Source organism: Lepus europaeus, chromosome 3 (genome assembly GCF_033115175.1).
Source record: "Lepus europaeus isolate LE1 chromosome 3, mLepTim1.pri, whole genome shotgun sequence".
In the NCBI taxonomy this organism is placed as follows: domain Eukaryota; kingdom Metazoa; phylum Chordata; class Mammalia; order Lagomorpha; family Leporidae; genus Lepus; species Lepus europaeus.
Genome location: NC_084829.1, coordinates 33,435,861 through 33,455,031, shown reverse-complemented (window position 1 = coordinate 33,455,031; position 19,171 = coordinate 33,435,861). Strand labels below are relative to the sequence as shown.

Genomic DNA, 19,171 nt, shown 5'->3' with positions numbered 1-19,171 from the left:
TACTTTTTTTTTTTAAGATTTATTTATTCATTTGAAAGAGTTACAAAGAGCAAGAGAGAGATTCTTCCATTCACTGGTTCACTCCACAAGTGGCCGCAACAGCCAGGCTGAAGCCAGAAGACAAGCAGCCTCTCTGGTCTCCCCGTGGGTGGCAGGGGCCCAAGCACCTGGGCCATCCTCCGCTGCCCCTCCCAGGCCCCCAGAAGGGAGCTAGATGAGAAGTGAAGCAGCCAGGACCCGAACCAGGCCCAGACAGGACACCCACGAGCAGCTGCTTTATCAGTTACGCCACAACACCAGCCCGATTTCTAAATGACCCATGAGTCAAAGAAGAAGTCTCCAGGGAAATAAAAACAGACATTTTCAACTAAATGAGAATGAAGATACAATATATCAAAATATGTGGAGGCAGCTAAAACAGTGTCCAGAAGAAATCCATAGCCCCTAGTACATACGGCACAGGAGTAGGGAACCCTGTTTCTGCCAAGGGCCATTTGGATATTTGTAACATCATTCACCGGTCACACACAATTCCTGCTACAGACTACTGACTCAAGAGTCCTGCCTGTGGCTGCCTTGGCAAGACCAGACCAAGTGATTCCACAGCGCTTATCCAGTCTGCGGGCAGCATGTTCCCCAGCACTGCATTAGAAGAAAGATCTCAGACCATAACCTAATCCTCCATCTTTAAAAACTAAACGCGTTTATAGAATTTGCCTCATTTGAAGATGCTAAGGAAGCTTTAAATTCCTGTAATAAAAGGGAAATTGAGGGCAGAGCCATTCGGCTGGAGTTGCAAGCACCCAGAGGGTCACCCAATGCAAGAAGCCAGCCAACCAAGACCTTGTTTGTCAAGGGTTTGTCTGAGGAGACCACCGAGGAGACGTTAAAGGAATCGTTCGAGGGCTCTGTCCGGGCGAGGATAGTGACGGACTGGGAGACGGGATCCTTCAAAGGGTTTGGCTTCGTAGACTTCAACAGTGAGGAGGACGCCAAAGCCGCCAAGGAGGCCATGGAGGATGGGGAGATTGATGGCAACAAAGTCACTTTGGACTGGGCCAAGCCGAAGGGTGAAGGTGGCTTCGGGGGCCGTGGCGGAGGCCGAGGTGGCTTTGGAGGCCGAGGTGGTGGCAGAGGAGGCCATGGTGGATTCGGAGGCCGAGGCCGGGGAGGCTTCGGAGGGCGAGGAGGGTTCCGAGGCAGCAGAGGCGGTGGCGGAGACCACAAGCCACAAGGAAAGAAGACGAAGTTTGAATAATTTCTCCCTCTTCCATTGGAAAGAAAGGACTCTGGGGATTTTACTCTGTTAACCTGCTCGATGACGGAGCCTTTTGAGGACATTCCAAGACAGTGTGCAGTCCTGTGGTCTGCTTGGAAGTCGTATAGATAACATTGCAAGGGCGATACCCTGTCGGTTTTGACTGGATATTCATATAAACTTTTTAAAGAGATGAGTGATAGAGCTAACCCTATCTGTAAGTTTTGAATTTATATTGTTTCATCCCATGTACAAAACTTTTTTTTCCTACAAATAGTTGGGTTTTTTTTCCCGTTGGGGGCTTGTAAAGGAAAACAGAATGTTTTATCATGATTTTTGCTTCAGTGACTTTAGGACAAATTAAAGGTCCTAAACTCTGAAAAAAAAAAAAGAAAAAGAAACAAAACAAAACAAAACAAAACAAAAAAACTAAACGCGGGGCCAGCGCTGTGGCGCAGCAGGTTAAAGCCCTGGCCTGAAGCGCCAGCATCCCATATGGGCACCGGTTCCAGTCCCGGCCACTCCTCCTCCCATCCAGCTCTCTGCTACAGCTGGGAAAGCAGTAGAAGATGGCCCAGGTGCCTGGGCCCCCAGACTCACGTGCGAGACCTGGAAGAAGCTCCTGGCTCCCGGCTCCTGGCTCCTGGCTTCAGCTCGGTGCAGCTCCGGCCATTGCGGCCATCTGGGGAGTGAACCAGTGGATGGAAGACCTCATGCGTTTTGATATGTTGTATTGTTATCTTCATTTGCTTCCAGAAACTTTTTGATTTCTCTTTTGGTTTCTTCTATGACCCAGTGTTCATTCAGGAGCATGTTGTTCAGTCTCCACGCGTTTGCATATACTCTAGGGATTCCTGAGTTTCTGATTTCAAGCTTCATTCCATGTGTCCCAAGAAGATGCATGGTATGATTTTGATTTTTTTGAATTTACTGAGATTTGCTTAATGACCTAGTATGCGGTCAGTCCTAGAGAAAGTTCCCTGCACTGCTGAGAATAATGTGTATTCTGCAACTGTAGGATGAAACGGTTTATAGTTATCTGTTAGGTCTTTTTGGTCTATAGTGTTGATTAAATCTGCTGTTTCCTTGTTGATTTTCTGTCTTGTTGATCTGTCTATTGCTGAAAGTGGATGATTTAAGTTCCCCTATACTATTGTATTAAGTCTAAGTCTCCCTTTAAACCCCTTAACCTTTCTTTTAAGTAGACAGGTGCCCTGTAATTAGGTGCATATATGTTTATAATAGTTACATCTTCCTGTTTAATTGATACTTTAATCATTATATAATGACCTTCTTTTTCTCTTTTAACAGTTTTTGTGTTAAAGTATATTTTTCCTGATATTAAGATAGCCACACCAGCTCTATTTTGGTTTTTGTTGGCATGGAATACCTTTTTCTAACTTTTCGCTTTCAATCTGCATGCAACTTTATTGGTAACATGTGTTTCTTATAAGCAGCAAATAGATGGGTTTTGTTTTTTAATCCATTCAGCCAGTCTATGCCTTTTAACTGGGAAGTTGAGGTCATTTACCTTCAAGATGACTATTGATAAGTAGTGACTTTGCCCTGCCATTTTCCCAAAGATATTCCTCATTTATACTTTGAACTTCCTTTGATCTTTTACTGAGAGATTTTCTCCCTTACCTTTTTTCGTATTGATGACCATGTTTCTGTGTGTTCTTAAGCATCTTTTGCAGTGCTGAATGGGTGGTCTTTCAATTTCTGTTTTTTATGAAAGGTCTTTATTTCACCTTCATTCACAAATGAGTGTTTTGCAGGGTATATTATTCTGGCATGACAGTTTTTTCTCTTAGGACTTGGGCTATATCTTCCATTTTCTCTTAGCCTTCAGGGTTTCTTTCTTTTTTTTTTTTGGAAAGTAAAAGTAGCAAAGTTTATTAGGGTAGGGACATCTGTAAAGATGGATGGGCACCTCTCCAGACAGGACCTGAGAGAGAGTGCAGTTGCTTGCCCTGGGGGCGGGGGGAGCGAGGATACATGGTTGAGTGGAGAGATTGCACCTGGCCAGGCAGGCAGGTGGCTCAGCAGAGAGGCAGAGGGCTTAGCATGCCATTCGGTTGAGGCTGCTCCTCTTGGAACAAAGGGCTTTTTGGATGTAAATAGAAAAACTTCTATCTGAGTTTTCTCTTGAAGGTCTGAAACAAAGGACTTTATGGATGCAAATGTTAAGAAGCTACTCCCTGAGTTTCTGAAACAAAGGACTTTATGGATGCAAATGTTATCAGACAGGAGGAAGGGAGCAGAGTGTTTGAGATGCAGATACTAGGCTGCACCTGGGAGATTGTTGAAGATTTGTCAGGCAGAAGGGGTGGGGACCTCCACCTGGCAGGTTATCAGGTGGAAGAGGGCAGGGCAGGGCAGGATGTGAATACCAGGATGCCCCTGAAACACCATTGGGATGACCTTGAGATGCAGCATATGCTGGACATAGATGTCTTCTCTTTAGGCCTTTATGTCGCACACACATAAGCTCATAACTGACTTCCTGCCTAACATTCTCCCACCTCAAGAGGCAATACCCAAAATTCTTCTTTGGGATTATGAATGGAGTTCCATTTTCTGTAACTTCTTCAAAGCTGAAATGTGGGTGTTGAGGGGGATTTGGGTATTTCCTCTTGCTATCTTTCTTATGGTGTGCGACAGTGACCTTGGAAAGACTGTGCTGCTCAGTCCAGAGGGCTGCTCATGTCGTCCAATGGAATGGGCTGGAAGCCTTGTCTGATGACAATTTGGAGTTCAACAGCTTTTAGTCTGATAGAGACAAAATGAACAAGGGCATTAAAAATACTTGGTGCAAAGAGAAGCATCAAGATTACAGAAGTTATTTGGTCAAGGAGAGGAAATAGCCAGGATTTCCATGACCACATGTCAGGCCAGAAAGCCCAGCCCTGCTTGGCCTGGTCCTGGAGCTGTTTGGCTTTGTCCAGGAAAATTACAGGGTTTCTGATGAGAAGTCTGCCATGAATCTAATTGGAGATCCTCTGAGAGTAATTTGGTGTTTCTCTCTTGCACATTTTAGAATCTTTTCTTTATGTTTCACTGTGGTGGGTTTTATTACAATGTGTCATGGTGAGGATCTTTTCTGGTCATGCTTATTGGGAGTTCTGTGTGCTTCCTGTAATTGGACATCTTTTTCTTTCTCTAAACCTGGGAAGTTTTCTGCTAGTATTTCACTAAAAATGCCTTCTAATCCTTTCTCTCTTTCCACACCTTCAGGAAATCCTCAGACCCATATGTTGGGTCATTTGATAATATCCCTTGATCCTCATCATTGTTTTTAATGTTTCTATTTTTTTGGCCTAACTGAAAAATTTGTAAAGATTTTTCTTCTAGATTGAATATTCTTTGTTCTGTTTCACTAAGTCGTTTGTTAAGGATTTACACTATATTTTTTATTTGATATGTTGAATTCTTAATTTATAATATTTCATTGCGATTTCTCTTCAAAATCTCAATTTCATGAAACAATTCTTCATTCATGTCATATATGGATTCGTTTAATTTGTGAATTTTTTTCTCATTGTTCCTATGATCAGTCTTTTTAATTCTATTTCAGACATATCATGAATCTTCATATTTACGTACTAATATTGAATTGTTGTTGTGTTCTTTTGTTAAGGATAATGTTGTCTTCCTTATTTGTTTTTTTTTTTTGTATTTCTGTGTTTATTTTTAGACATCTGTGGAAAGACTTGTTGGCTTTTTCCTCTGATGGCTTTTATCTTTGAACTATACCTCTGTGGCTTATTGGGGTTTCTGCTCTTTCATTGAATACTCAGAGGTATGTGCTGGGTGTGGCCTGGGAGCTCTGGTCAGTGCTCCAGGGTGGGGTATGTTTCCAGGGTGACATTGAAGTTGGGTGTGGTAGATCTCTTCTTTTTTAGCAGAAAGGTGACTATGATCACCTCTGTTCATGTAATTACACTCTCCCCTCTTCTCTTCCAAGGTGATCAATATCCGAGTGCTATCCCATGCTGCCATAGGAACTGAAGGGTCTGTACAGCCCTCAGCGTGAGCATGAATCACCTTGCAGTGACCCATCCCAGGCAATCAGGGAGCTCTGAGCTTGTGGAGCCACTCATACTGATTGCCCAGAGACCCAGCTACACCCTCTCATGTAGTCACAAATTTCCTACAGTTTCAGCACATAACTCTCCTACAGTCACAGAGTGCAGAGGATTCATTGCATACTACTAGTCTGTCCCATCTACAGAGAGGCAGAGATGTTCCCTGAGCTAGCTGTCCATGGGTGCTCTGCCTATGTGATTTGTGTCCTGGAGCCCATGACATATTGAGAGACTGGGGGCAGCTCACAGTCCTGCATTTGTGCCCAGTCCCTCATCAATTTTTCCAGCCAGAATCAAAGTCAATGAGGAACGTGGATGCCATGCATGGGCAAGTTTCTGTCCAACTATTGCTATCTCCCTGCTGATTGCAGGGTGCACACACCTGAGCTGCTTTTGCATTTACTGCTGACAAGATGTGTAGTTACTGGGCATGTGTACAAGCATTTCTGCAGTTGTTGTGAAGCCCAAGATGTTGCCTGGAGCCTTTGTGTGTGGGGAGATAGGGAGAGAGAGAAATGTGCCAATTTTTTTAACTGGGTCTGCAAGTACTCTGTTCCCCAAACGGCTCCTGGCTGGATTCATAACATGCTCTCTTTCTACACTGTCTCTGTGATACTGTTTTTTTAAGATTTCACATGTTAAAGTACTTTAACTATATCCATGTTGCCCCCTGACATTTATATGAGTTTTCCATTTTATTTTTCAGAAGAACTTCAGAGAAAATCTGGTAAATATCCCCTGACAGCCTTAACTCTTATGCCACATTAAAATGACTGCTCTCTTGGTATGTATCTTTAACGTTTGTGCCCTGCTCCCGTAATTGCACTCCATGATTCACCCTTCTCCTGAACATCTACTCTCCACCCCATATGTTGACTAATGGACTTCTCCCATAGTACGTTTTCTCTATTTCTTTTTCCCTCCACTTTCCATCATTTCTCTTTCTTTCTTGTTCAGCAATGCCTTCTGTTCCCTGTAAACATTGATTTATCTGTGTCAGATGCTTGACATCTAATCATTTAAAGCAAAACGATATTTTGGTACTGTGGTAACCAGAGACTTAGAGGCTTCTGAACTTGTTTTTTTTTCCAGAAGCAGTGGCCCAGGACTCTCTAACTCAGGGTTGATGGTGACTTAATACAACATTGCTACCATGATAATGAGAATTAATATCATAGATTTACTGGGAATCAAAGGCAGTATTGAAGAAAAGAACCCTAGTAATAAAAGCCTAAATAACATAGACAGAAACTAAAATTTTTTTAATAACCATAGAACTAATATTTCTTTTTTCCCTCAATGAAGGAAATTTCTTCCTTTGCTTATTTCATTCTGTGCAGCATATTACTTGGGCAAAATTATTTTTCCAGTGCTTGTTGTGTGTGTGTGTGTGTGTCCCCCTGTATCTTGAGTTTAAACTTTGCATTGTGTTTTTCATAAGTTGGAATTTTCTTAACCCTGATCTTTATAATAAGAATATTTATATTGATTTTTTTCCATCTTATTTTCAGATGAACTTCAGAGAAATAATGGTAAATATTGTTTTTCATAAGTTGGAATTTTCTTAACCCTGATTTTTATAATAAGAATATTTATATTGATTTTTTCCATCTTATTTTCAGATGAACTTCAGAGAAATAATGGTAAATATTGTCTGACAGTCCTTTATTCCCATATAACCTTAAAATAATTGCTTTCTTGATGTCGATAGCTTTCCATCTCTCTTCTCCAAGATGCCATTCCTTAGGTCTCCCTTTTCCAAATATATACTCTATTCTTCCCTCTTTATTATTTTTTTTTTGGTTATGGGCCACTCCAATATTATGTTCTCTCTGTTTCTTTTTCCTCATGTTTTCCAACCTTTCTCATTCCTTTTTTCATTCCATGTCATTCCTTTGCTATAACTGTTGCTTCTTTCATATTCAAATGCTTCTGAAGCTTCATGATGATTTTTGTGAGATGATGGGGGTTAAGAAAATAGGCACATAAGTCCATTCAATATATATAATAACTGGGAAATATCCCTTGATTTAGGACCTGTATCAGATATTCCAACTATTAGTGTAAATTACTTGCACATTATACGGCTTCAACCTTAAGAAATGACAAAAAATTCCAAACAGCGTGTGATGAATTTATACTTCATACATGTTTTCATTTCATGCAATTTAGTTAAGAAATACCATGATTTTCCTTCCTAGAATGGATATGAGGTAACGGCATCCTATTTTTTCCATGAATAAAACTGAACCAAGAGTCATTTTATTTCTAGAAGACTATAACCTTCCTTCACTGAAGTTTATGGATAATTCAGGAGAAATGGCAAAAGAACCAGGATGAAATACCACAACAAAATGTGTTTCTTTAAAGAATGTGAACCAGGGAGTGCAGTGGAGGATGGCCCAAGTGTTTGGGCTCTGCACCCCAGGGGAGACCAGGAGAAGCACCTGGCTCCTGCCATCGGAACAGCGCGGTGCGCCGGCTGCAGCGCGCTACCGTGGCGGCCATTGGAGGGTGAACCAACGGCAAAAGGAAGACCTTTCTGTCTGTCTCTCCATCTCACTGTCCACTCTGCCTGTCAAAAATAAAAAAAAAAAGAAAAAAAAAGAATGTGAAGCAAAGAATTAAGTATCATATAAAAACTTGAAGTATTATAAAGTGCAAAAATCTCCAAGGAACAATCAAAACAATACCTATGTGTTCTAGATTATGAGCTTATCTTTCTAAAGCACATGTGAACTTTTTAAGGAATATCACTGAAGCTTAATATCATGTATAGGGAAATAGATGGGATAAGAAAGTTTAAAGCACAGTCGTCAAACATTTTGATCATATAATCCTAAAAATAATTGTGAAAAACTAAGTCTATCTCAAACAATTTAAATATTCTCTCAAATTCTTCTTCATGAATTTCTCAGTGAATTATTCAAGTTATTCTTTAAATAAAACTATCAGGTTTTTAAAAAAGACTTATTTATTTTACTTGAAAGTCAGTTACACAGAGAGCAAAGGAGAGGCAGAGAGAGAGAGAGAGGCCATCTGCTGGTTCACTCCCCAGTTGTCTGCAACAGCCAAAGCCATGCCAATCTGAGGCCAGGAGCCAGGAGCTTCTTCTGGGTCTCCCATGTGGGTGAAGGGGCCCAAGGTCTTGGGCCATCTTCTACTGCCTTCCCGGGCCATAGAGAGAGCTGGATCGGATGTGGAGCCGCCGGGACTAGAATGGGCACTATATGGGATTCTGGCACTGTAGGTGGAGGCTTTACCACTATGCCACAGCACTGGCTCCACTAAATATGCATGATATACATTTATATTGTAATTCCAATTTTCATAGCATTTTTTAACCTTGATTCACTCATGTTTAATTTTTTATAGTTGTTATGTTTATTTAAGTGAACATATTTCATGTATTTCACATATACAGATGTAGGAGCATAATGATGCTTCCCTCCCATCCCTCTGTCTTTCCTCCTTTCTTATTCTTCCTCATTTAATTTCATTTATCTCAAGCACCTGAGTCAGTGACCAATATCAACTTTATTCTATTTATTTTCTTATTTTTAAATTAAGATTTGTAGGCTGAGAAATTGCATTCTTATATATAAGTATTAGGAATAGTAAGGACCTTAATAAAGCAGTGTCACCAGATTGTTGGAAGGGCTCCTGAGGTAAATGATAAATACCACAGAAGAACTGTTTATCAAAGATAAATTTAAAAGTTCTGTCAATTGACAACTCAATTAAACTCTAATGAATTTCAAGAAATATGAAGAATTGTAGGCTATAATCTTTGCAAAAATATTATTCCCAGATGTTACAGTAATTTGCTTTCTTAATGGCTCTTTTTTTTTACAATAAATAAATGAACTTTATACTTGTTGAACACAAGCTCAAAGTACAAAATTAATTGCATTTCTGTATAAGAGCAAAGAGGATTTTAAACAAATTTAAAAAGAAGCACCATTTACAATAACATTCAAAAGTGTAAAATAGTCAAGGATGAATTTGGTAGAAATGTACAAAACCATAAAAGTGTAAATGTTCAAGAACCGTAAAAAGACCTAAAGACATAAAGAAATACATTATACTCAAGAATGGAAAATTCAGTAATGTTAACACATGAATACTCTCCAAATTGAACTGAAGGTTCAATGCAATCGCTATCAAGCCCCTATTAAATTTTATGAAGACATTAATTAGTTTACTTTAAAATTTATACAGAAATGCAAAACAGCATAAATTACCAAAAATAATTGGAAAATAATACCAGATTTTGAGCACTTACCCTAACTTTGAGAATTACTTAAAAATATAATAATCAAAACTATATGATCTTGAAATAATAGTAGACTAACAGAGCCTTTGGAACAGAGTCCAAAAATAAACTATAGGTATAAAGTATAAAAATTGTATCAGGGCCAGCATTGCGGTGCAGCAGGTTAAGCCACCTCCTGGAATGTCAGCATCCTATAGGGCACTGTCTTAATGGCTCTAAAATCTTCTAAGAAGCACTTGGAGGTTATCAGAGGCTGAGGAGACAAAGGGGGAAGGAGAGATGGAAAAAGGTTGATTAATGCGTACAAAGTTATCGTTAGATAGGAGTCAGCAGTGCTGGGATGCTACTGTGCAGTAGGGTGATAACAGATAATATTAATGTTACTGTACATTTATCTAATTTAAAACACCCAGCAGATAGGACTTTGGGTGTTTTCCTTAAAAAGAAATGCTAAATGTTTGAGGATTTGAGCACGTTTACCCTAATTAGAAGTTATACATGTACCAAAATATCACTATGTGCCCCACAAATATGTATATTTTTATATGTCTATTAACATTTTTAAGTCTTGATCACACTATAATGATGAATACTAATTATGAAAATTATATTTTACTTAAAGCTATCTTGTTTCTTCTGACATACTCAGAGAAATCTTGGAAAATTAAAATATCAAAGCCAATACACTAATATCAAGATGGCATGTGTTATAAAATATACATTACCTATAGAGGAAGGCAATGCACCGTCCCATACAAGAGGCTTCAAGAACTTCATGGAAAATTCTCATTACTTATTTTTAAATTTTATTTATTCATTTACTTTGGAAGACAGTGAGTTAGACAGACAGAGACAGAGGGAGATTTCCAATTATCTGCTTTATTCCCTAAAGCATACAAAAGTCAGGCTGGGCAGAACACAGCCAGGAGACAGGAAGTCATCTGGGTCTTCCACGTGTGTAGCCAGGACCTAATCATTGAGGAATCATGACTGCTTTCTAGGGTGTGCATTAGCAGGAAGCTGGGCTCAGAAGTGGAGACAGGACTTGAACCCTTGTTGACATCCCATGCAGTGGGTTAACAACTGCTCCAAATGCACAATCCGTTTTTAACAAAAGTTTATGTATTTATTCATGTATTTGAAAGGTAGGGACACAGAGAGAAAAACAGAGAGGTATCATCTTTTAATTCCATTTTTCCACTTTTTAAAGCCCTTCCATTCATGTGTATGTGTGTTGGATTAGTTGAATTACTTTAATGTTTTAATCTATAAAATTAGTATAAATTAGTATAAATTTTAATCTTTCTTTCCCATCATTTAAATTCTTTTATTAAGTTTTAGCTTTTCTATATTCCCCTTTTCAATTTCCTAAGCTAGAAATAAGCTTCCTTGTCACTTTATTGATTTGTTCATGGTTATATTTATCCTAAAAATCATATTAATTCTATGCATATATTATTTACAGTAGAAATTTTACCCATTTTCCCTGCCCTGGAGTCGAAGGATGCCCAGGTCAGAGCCACAGATCTTATTGGCTCTAAGCTGAAAAGCCCTTTACTCAGACCAACTTCCAAAGTGACCACTGCAGCTGATGGGATGGCCAAGTAGGGTCAGCAACATTGCAGGCAGAACTGTAAATTTCTTGTTAGAGATGCCACCTGCCTTTACCTGGCCAGCTCTCCTCCCAGGCCAGCCAAGTAATGAAAGTCAACAGAGTGCCTTCCCCTAGGAGGTTCACACCTCCCTTAGGATGTACCGCACGTGAAGAGATACATAGGTCTGGGCCTCTTAACTTACAAGGCCTAAAGCCCAACAGATTATTATCAAGCCCCTTCTATCAGGTTCTATTTGCCTCTCAATCAGAAAACTTAACTGGAGCTTAGACAGCACCTTTCTTAGCTCCTCTAATGATGACTCTGTCCTTTGTTCTAGACCCTGTCTAGCGCACTTGGGCCTCATTCCTTCGTAATCATAACCTCTACTCTACCACCAATGGCTCTACTCCCAACCTGTGTGTACTGATAGTCCTCTTCCCCACTTAATGCTGTATAATTGTTCAGACCTGGTTAATGCCACTCTTAGGATCATTGGTTACTATCCTCACCCTGTCTTTTATGACCTTGTCTAAATATGATCAGAGTCGGCAAACTTGGAAGGCTTCCATAGCCTTGGCAACTCATGACGAGAGCCTAGGGTGGTTACTGGCACCATAAACTAGAGTGTCAATTTGTTGGGTCAACAACAGGAGTCACTGTGCACTTGCTCCTCATGTGGGATCTCTGTCCTTAATGTGCTGTACATTGTGATTTAATGCTATAACTAGTACTCAAACAGTATGTTTCACTTTGTGTTTCTATGTGGGTGCAAACTGTTGAAATCTTTACTTAATATATACTAAATTGATCTTCTGTATATAAAGAGAATTGAAAATGAATCTTGATGTGAATGGAAGGGGAGAGGGAGTGGGAGAGGGGAGGGTTGCAGGTGGGAGGGAAGTTATGGGAGGGGGAAGCCATTGTAATCCATAAGCTGTACATTGGAAATTTATATCCATTAAATAAAAGTTAAAAACAAAAACAAAAAACAAAAAAAAGAAATTTTACCCATTTTCATCTTCATTGTTAATTTCTCCTAAATTTTTGAATTTTATTTGATAATTATTAATTTTGCATTTTATGGAGTATAATGTGATGTTTTGATTCATGTATACATTTTAGAAGAACTCAGTCAGGTTAATTAATATATTTGTCATCAATTTATAATTTTTGTGGTAAGAGTATTAAAAATGTACCTTTTAGAAAAACTTTGAAATTCATATTGTTAGGAACTGTTTTTACATTATAGTCTAAATTGTTGACCTCCATTTTAACTGAAACTTTGTACATTTTTATCCACCTCTTTTCTTTCCCTGTCCCCCCTCCCTCCCTCCAGCTTCTTTTTTAAAATTTTATTTAAGATATACAAATTTCATGTATTTCACATCTGTAGTTTCAGGTCCCTTCAGTTTCTGGTAATAAACCTTGTACACTGTTTCTGTGATACTGGTTTTTAAAGATTTCATGTGTTAAAGTACTCTAACTACACCCATGTTTCCCCCTGACATTTATATAAGTTTTCCATTTTATTTTTCAGAAGAACTTCAGAGAGAACTTGGTAATTTTTCTGACTTTTTCTTACTGTTAGATTTCTTAGATTTTTTTTTTTGCCATTTCTTTTCTCTTCACATCATCTCTACTCTTCTATGTTTTTCCTTCTTTTTGATTTCAAATTCAACTATTTATCTTCTATTTGGCTTCCTGAACTTTTCTCATAGTAACTTTCCTTCTGATCCTCTCCCTCTCCTTCTCTTCCTCCCATTTGTTTCCTATGTTATATTTTCGTCGGATTCTTCTGTCTTGAAGATAGTTATTATATCTTCTTTAAAAGGTCATGAGATGAAACGGATCATGTCAAGAGGAATGTAGTTTTTCCACTGAAAATTTCCTTTAATTGTGTTGTACAACACATCTTCTGTAGTAGAGTGTTCATTCTTTTTTATATGATAATATCTTAATTCATAACTCTGGGTATCAGACTCCAAATCTGTTGAGAGACATAAGTTCCTCCTTTTATTGGCCATTTAAACAACTTGAGTATACTATTATCAAATGTAGTCTTGAGATTTGCTAATCTGTATTATTTGACCATATTTTCAAATAATGCAAGGTGTTAAATATTTTTCCATTTTTTATCATAATTTTCTCTTTCCAATCATAGTTACTAGTGTTTTTTCTTCTTTTTAGTATACTCAATTCTGAATTGTTCTTCTTTCATGAACTTAGTATGCATTGTTATTCACATAAATTCCATTGGAAATATATCTTTAAAATCTAAGGACTTCTAAGAAATTTCTACAAATTTTAGTGCCACATTATAAGAATTACAAAGGGTCTCAAAATGTTTTCAGAAAATGTCAATTATGAAAAAATATATAGATAAATGTCAAAGATTTCACAGCAAAATAAAACTTATCTTTTAATTCCATTTCATACAATATTTCTGAAGCCCCTTGTATTTATTTATACCTTAGATAGTTTTCTTCCAATTGGTGTGAAGTATTTGGTTGGAATGTACGTTAGAGTTTTCTTTTACTGTTAATGAAATGAATATGATGTGTCCAGTGTTGCAGGTATGAACATTGGCAGATATATGGTTTGAATTGTATAGTCTTTATAATATTAACAAAACCCATCTCATAAAGATATATTTTTCTCTCAGGTAGGAGGAAGGCTCAATATAAGATTGGTAAGTAATTTTTATCTCTTGGAAACCTTCATTCTTATATCTTCCATGGTTCAGTTGATATCTGAGTCCTTTAGCAATTATAGGATGCATGTTGACATAGCTTTTCTCAGATAGAAATAGGCTCAATTCAAGTTCAGTGAATAATCATTCTCTCAAAAAATTCTATTTTTCTGTCTTTTTGGATTTAACCCCTATAGCAATTGGTTAGTATACAGAAATGCAACAAAAATTCCCTATTTGTCAAAGAAGGGTTTGGGGCATTATTTTTCTGAAGTACAACCTAAAAGTGTTTCAACAATGGGGTGAAGGTTATATTTTTTAATATTATAAGTTTTATATTTTTTAAGATACTATTTTTTAAAAAATTAAAAACTTTTTAAATTTAAGAAATGTTTTTAAAGATTTATTTGTTTATTTGAGAGGTAGAGTTACAGAGAGAGTGTGGTAGAGACAGAGAGAAAGGTCTTCCATCTGCTGGTTCACTCCCAAAATGGCTGCAATGGCCAGAGCTGAGCTGATTTGAAGCCAGGAGCCAGGAGCTTCTTCAGGTCTCCTACAAGTGTGCAGGGTCCCAAGCAGTGGGACCATCTTTCACTGCTTTCCCTGGTGATTAGCAGAGACCTGGGTCAGAAGAGGAGCAGCCTGGACTGGAACAGGTGCCTATATGGGATGCTAGCACTGCAGGTGTAAGCTTAGCCCACTATGCCACAGTGCTGGCTCCCAGATAGTTTTGTATTTACAATACAAAAATGTGTAGCACAGAGTTCAAATATGCCCCACATGCGTTTTCCCCTTATTACCATCTTATATTTGTATATTTGTCATAGTTAAGAAACCACACCCAAATTCACTGTTACTTTAGTATTGTGACAGTTAATGAACTACACTCCACCGACCCTAATGTTTTAATCAAATTTCCTCTGTCCTTCCTACCCCTTTACTTCCAGCCTCTTATATCTATTCTATTCTATTCTATTCTATTCTATTCTATTCTATTCTATTCCTATACTGAGCTTTTGTTGTTATTGCTGTTGTTTTCTTGTTTTAGCCACTACATACAGTGTAGAACATGCAGTATTTGTCCTTCTGTATTTGGCTTATTCTGCTTAACGTGATGATCTCCCTTTCATCTATCTTGCTCCAACTGATAGAATTTCATTCGTTTTGGTAGTTGAATAATATTGCATTGTTTGTATATATAAACATATACGTATGTATACATACATACATATTCTTTATTCATGTATGCCTTGGTAGATTCCTTTTCCCAGTTATTATTAATAGTGCCACAATAAAAAAGTGAAGCAAGTATCTCCTTTCTGAAATAAGATTAATATCCAAAATATATCAGGAACTCAAAAAATTCAACAACAAAAACCAATCCAGTGGAAAAATTGGCAGAAGATCAGAATAGACAGTTCTCAAAAGACTAAACACAAATGGTCAACAATATATGAACAATGCTGAATTTCACTAGCCATCAAAATTATGAGATGTCACTTTACTCCAATTAAAATGGCTAATATCAAAAGGAGAGTTAAAATAATAGTGAGGTTATGGGAAAGAGAGATTCTTACATAGTTGATGGGCATATAAATTAGTAAAACCACTGTGGAAAACAGTACAAAGAATTCTTTTCTTCCACCATTAAGGAATTTTTATTAAAATAAGAATCTTATAATCCAAATTATATTTCCTTGCTCAATCATCATTTCTGTTCCTTAAAATAGAGCTGACATTCTGTGCTATTCTACAGTAAAAGAATTATAAAATTAAAGAAAGGAATGCTTTAAATTTTTGCATTTTGCTGAAAAGTCTTTTTTCCAGAGTTTATAAAACATTAATTTGTCTTTATATTTTACTACTTTTATTTTGTTGTTATCTAGGACTAGCATTATACTTGCTAGACCTGGCAATTGCTTGGTACATGGAGTTCAAAATTTCTTCTCTTTTTTAAACTGTATTTTATGTTTTGCAATGTTTTTCCAAAAATATTTAAGTTTTTGGTGTTTAGGTTTTTTCTCTGGTGGTGCATGAGTTGCTTTTATGGTTCCTGATCAGTTCTAAGCAGTTGGAACACCAGTGGCACTGTTTTAGTAGGAGGGCTTGTGGTACAGCTACAGCTACATCGACTTTGCTACAGATAGACTTTGGAGACTCAAGCATATGAAACAGGTTCTGAATTATTACTCTCCAACAGCATGCCAATGATTTTACCAGCAAGAGTAGAGTGCATGGCTCTCTGCCATTTGACACAGCAATGACAAAAAACACAGCATTCTTCATGCCCCTCTTTACACCCATTGCTCTTTTTTCTTTCATTCATTTCATGCTCCCACCTTCACACTCTACCTTTTTATTGCTTTTATTTTTCTACATTATCTTCACTTAATCATTTTCATCATCATGTCTTTGAAATATAAGGATATAGGCTAGAAAAAGAAAGGACAAAAGATGTAGAGGAGGAAATGAGAGAAAAATACAAGGAGATATGAGAAAGGCAATGAGAGAAGACACAGAAGGAAAAAAAAATGTTTTCTGTTTTCTTTTCTTGCAGACTGGAAGAAAGCAGCATTATACCCTGGTGAGTGACCTGGTTTCTAAAAACAACCTATTATTGAAAATATTATAAATGCACACCTTCAATGTACAAAACAATACAAAGAAAAAGAAATCCAAAGCAAATCTTTCATAAAAATAACATCCTATACATTGGGGTGGGTATTTTGGCACAGAAGATAAGCTACTGTTTGGGACATCTGCATCTCATATTAGAGTGATAATATGATTTCAAGTTACTCTGCTTCCAATCCAGCTTCCTATTGGCACATCTGACAAGTGAGCAGGTGATGGCCCAAGTACTTGTACTTGGTTCCCCTCCATCCACATGGGAGACTTGGATGGAGTTCTGGGCTCCTGGTTTTAGTCTAGCCCAGCCTCACTCACTACAGTAGATAGAAGAGCATCTCTCTCTCTCTCTCTCTCTCTCTCTCTCTCTCTCTCTCTCTCTCTCTCTTTCTCTCTCTCTCATTCTCTCTTTCTCTTTCTCTCATTCCCCCCTCTCATTCTCCATCACTCTCCTCAACCCCCTTCATTTACCTTTCAAATACACTTAAAATCTTAACACATAATGTGATTAAAACATTAACTTTTAATCTTTTTAATTTGTGTATTGCCTTAAGTTTTGAGGGAAGATAGATTGGTAATTCTGTACTATAATTTGAAGAAACAAAGCAAAACATAAGTTGTCAGGCCAAATTCACCATATGCCCTAATTCCTCTCCAACATCTAAATAGGTCAAAGATTGTTACAGAATTTTCTAATTAGAGCATTGGCATAGGTCTCGTCGTGAAGTCTGACTTGATTTTGGAGGCTGTACAATGAAGGGCAAGGATATGTAAGAAAATTTTCTTTAGCTGCTATTATTTTAAAGAAAAACCTCAGGAATTTATACTCTGAATGGTCAGGTAGCTTTCTTTCTCAGATGGTGGGTTCTGATGTTGATATATTTTTGCAGATTGGAGGAAAGAAGAGTTCCAGGCTGGTGAGTCTATGATGGTGCAGAAGGGACCATGTCCTTTGTGTGTAGTCTCACACAAAGATGGGTACACGTTAGCAGAATCCATCTAGGGCCAGAAGCTCACACAGAACAGCTTCTCTGGCCCAGGAATATTGAGACCTTCCCTAGAGAGATGATAGTCTTCTTGTCTTTGCAGTAAAAGTGACTCTGGATGCAGACACTGCACATCCTGCCCTCTTCCTGTCTGAACAGAGAAGTGTAACCTGGCAAGAAGAGTGGCAAGATCTCCCTGACTCCCCACAGAGATTCAATTCCCTTCCCTGTGTGCTGGGTCAGCTGAGTATCACCTCAGGGAGATACTTCTGGGAGGTAGATACTGGGAACACAGTTTCCTGTGATCTGGGAATCTGTAGGGACAATGTAACAAGGAAGGGGAGAGTAACAATATCCCCACAAAATGGTTTCTGGGCCATCAGGCTTTATGAGGGGGAGTATTGGGCTCTCACTTCCCCAGAAACTCATCTTACTCTGAGAGAGTCCCCCCGTAGGGTGGGGATATTCCTGGATTATGAAGATGGAGACGTGTCATTCTATAACATGACAGATGGATCCCATATTATCAGCTTTACCCAGGAAACATTCCAAGATGTCTTAAGACCTTTCTTCAGGCTTTGGAAGTCTGACTCAGGTACCTTGACCATTGTCCACTGAAGGAGAACAGAGTGATGTTGTAATTCAGAAGTGTACCCTTATCGCAAAATGATGACTTTAAGTCCTAATGTTGATTTCAATTCTACCTAACAATCCAGAAATTGTTTTTCAGCTTCTTATGGATTCATTGTCAAAATGAAGTTGTGGGGCAAAGATTTCTTATCATGCTTTATACTCACTTTTCTTCTTCATTATTAATAGACCTCCTGACCTATGACAGCCTGGTTTAAAGATTAGATTCCCTAGCACCTTCTGCATGTGACTAGATGCTGGCCAGTATAATATATGTTGAATGGTGCAGTGTAACTTCTGAGATTTTTCTTTAAATAGAAATTATATGTCCTTCATTCTTTGTTGTTCATTTTTTCTGTTGGATAGATATGACATTATTGATGTAACTTGAAGAACATTTTGAATATGTAATAAGACATGGATAACATGGAAGACATTATGAGTTGAAATTTTTGATGAATTATTTTAACTACTCTTTTTTAACTCCAGAATTATTTCCTTTGGAAAATAAACCTTTACATCATTAAGCCACTTGTATGTTTTTGTGTGTCTTATTATGAGATCTAATTCTAACTGATGTGCACTTCTTTTCAGGATGCCAACAGACATCCACAGTTGAATATTCAAGTGAAACATAAGGTTTAACATCCTGACTTGCATATTTAGCTGTTTCTACTCGTCTAGTGCTTCAGTCCCATTGGACTCTCATTTTTTTCCTGGTCTATCAGTCTCTTCTGACTTCAGTTCCCATCCTTTCCTACTTAAATAGGAATCATTAATAACTTCAAATATTCCCTTACTAATAGATGAAAACCCTGCCCTCATTGTCCTTCCCTGACATCTTCTTAGCAAGACCTCCAAAATGGATGATTCTATCCATTGTTCATACTAGCAGCTTAGCATGTTATAAAAATTCATACAAATGAGCATAGTGGTACCTTATATACTTGCTGTACCTTTTTTTAAAAAAAGATTTATTTATTTTATTTTAAGGCAAAGTTACAGAGAAGCGGATGAAGAA

The 19,171-nt window shown here is 37.8% G+C and overlaps 1 protein-coding gene across 1 annotated transcript; it reads left to right on the top strand.

Annotated features, from left to right (window-relative positions):
- Positions 1-691: 691 nt before the first annotated feature.
- LOC133756495 (nucleolin-like) lies at positions 692-1,259 on the top strand (the record flags this gene model as incomplete). Its single annotated transcript, XM_062187168.1, has 1 exon — positions 692-1,259. A coding segment is annotated over one exon (567 nt), but the record flags the coding sequence as incomplete, so codon positions are not given.
- Positions 1,260-19,171: the final 17,912 nt, after the last annotated feature.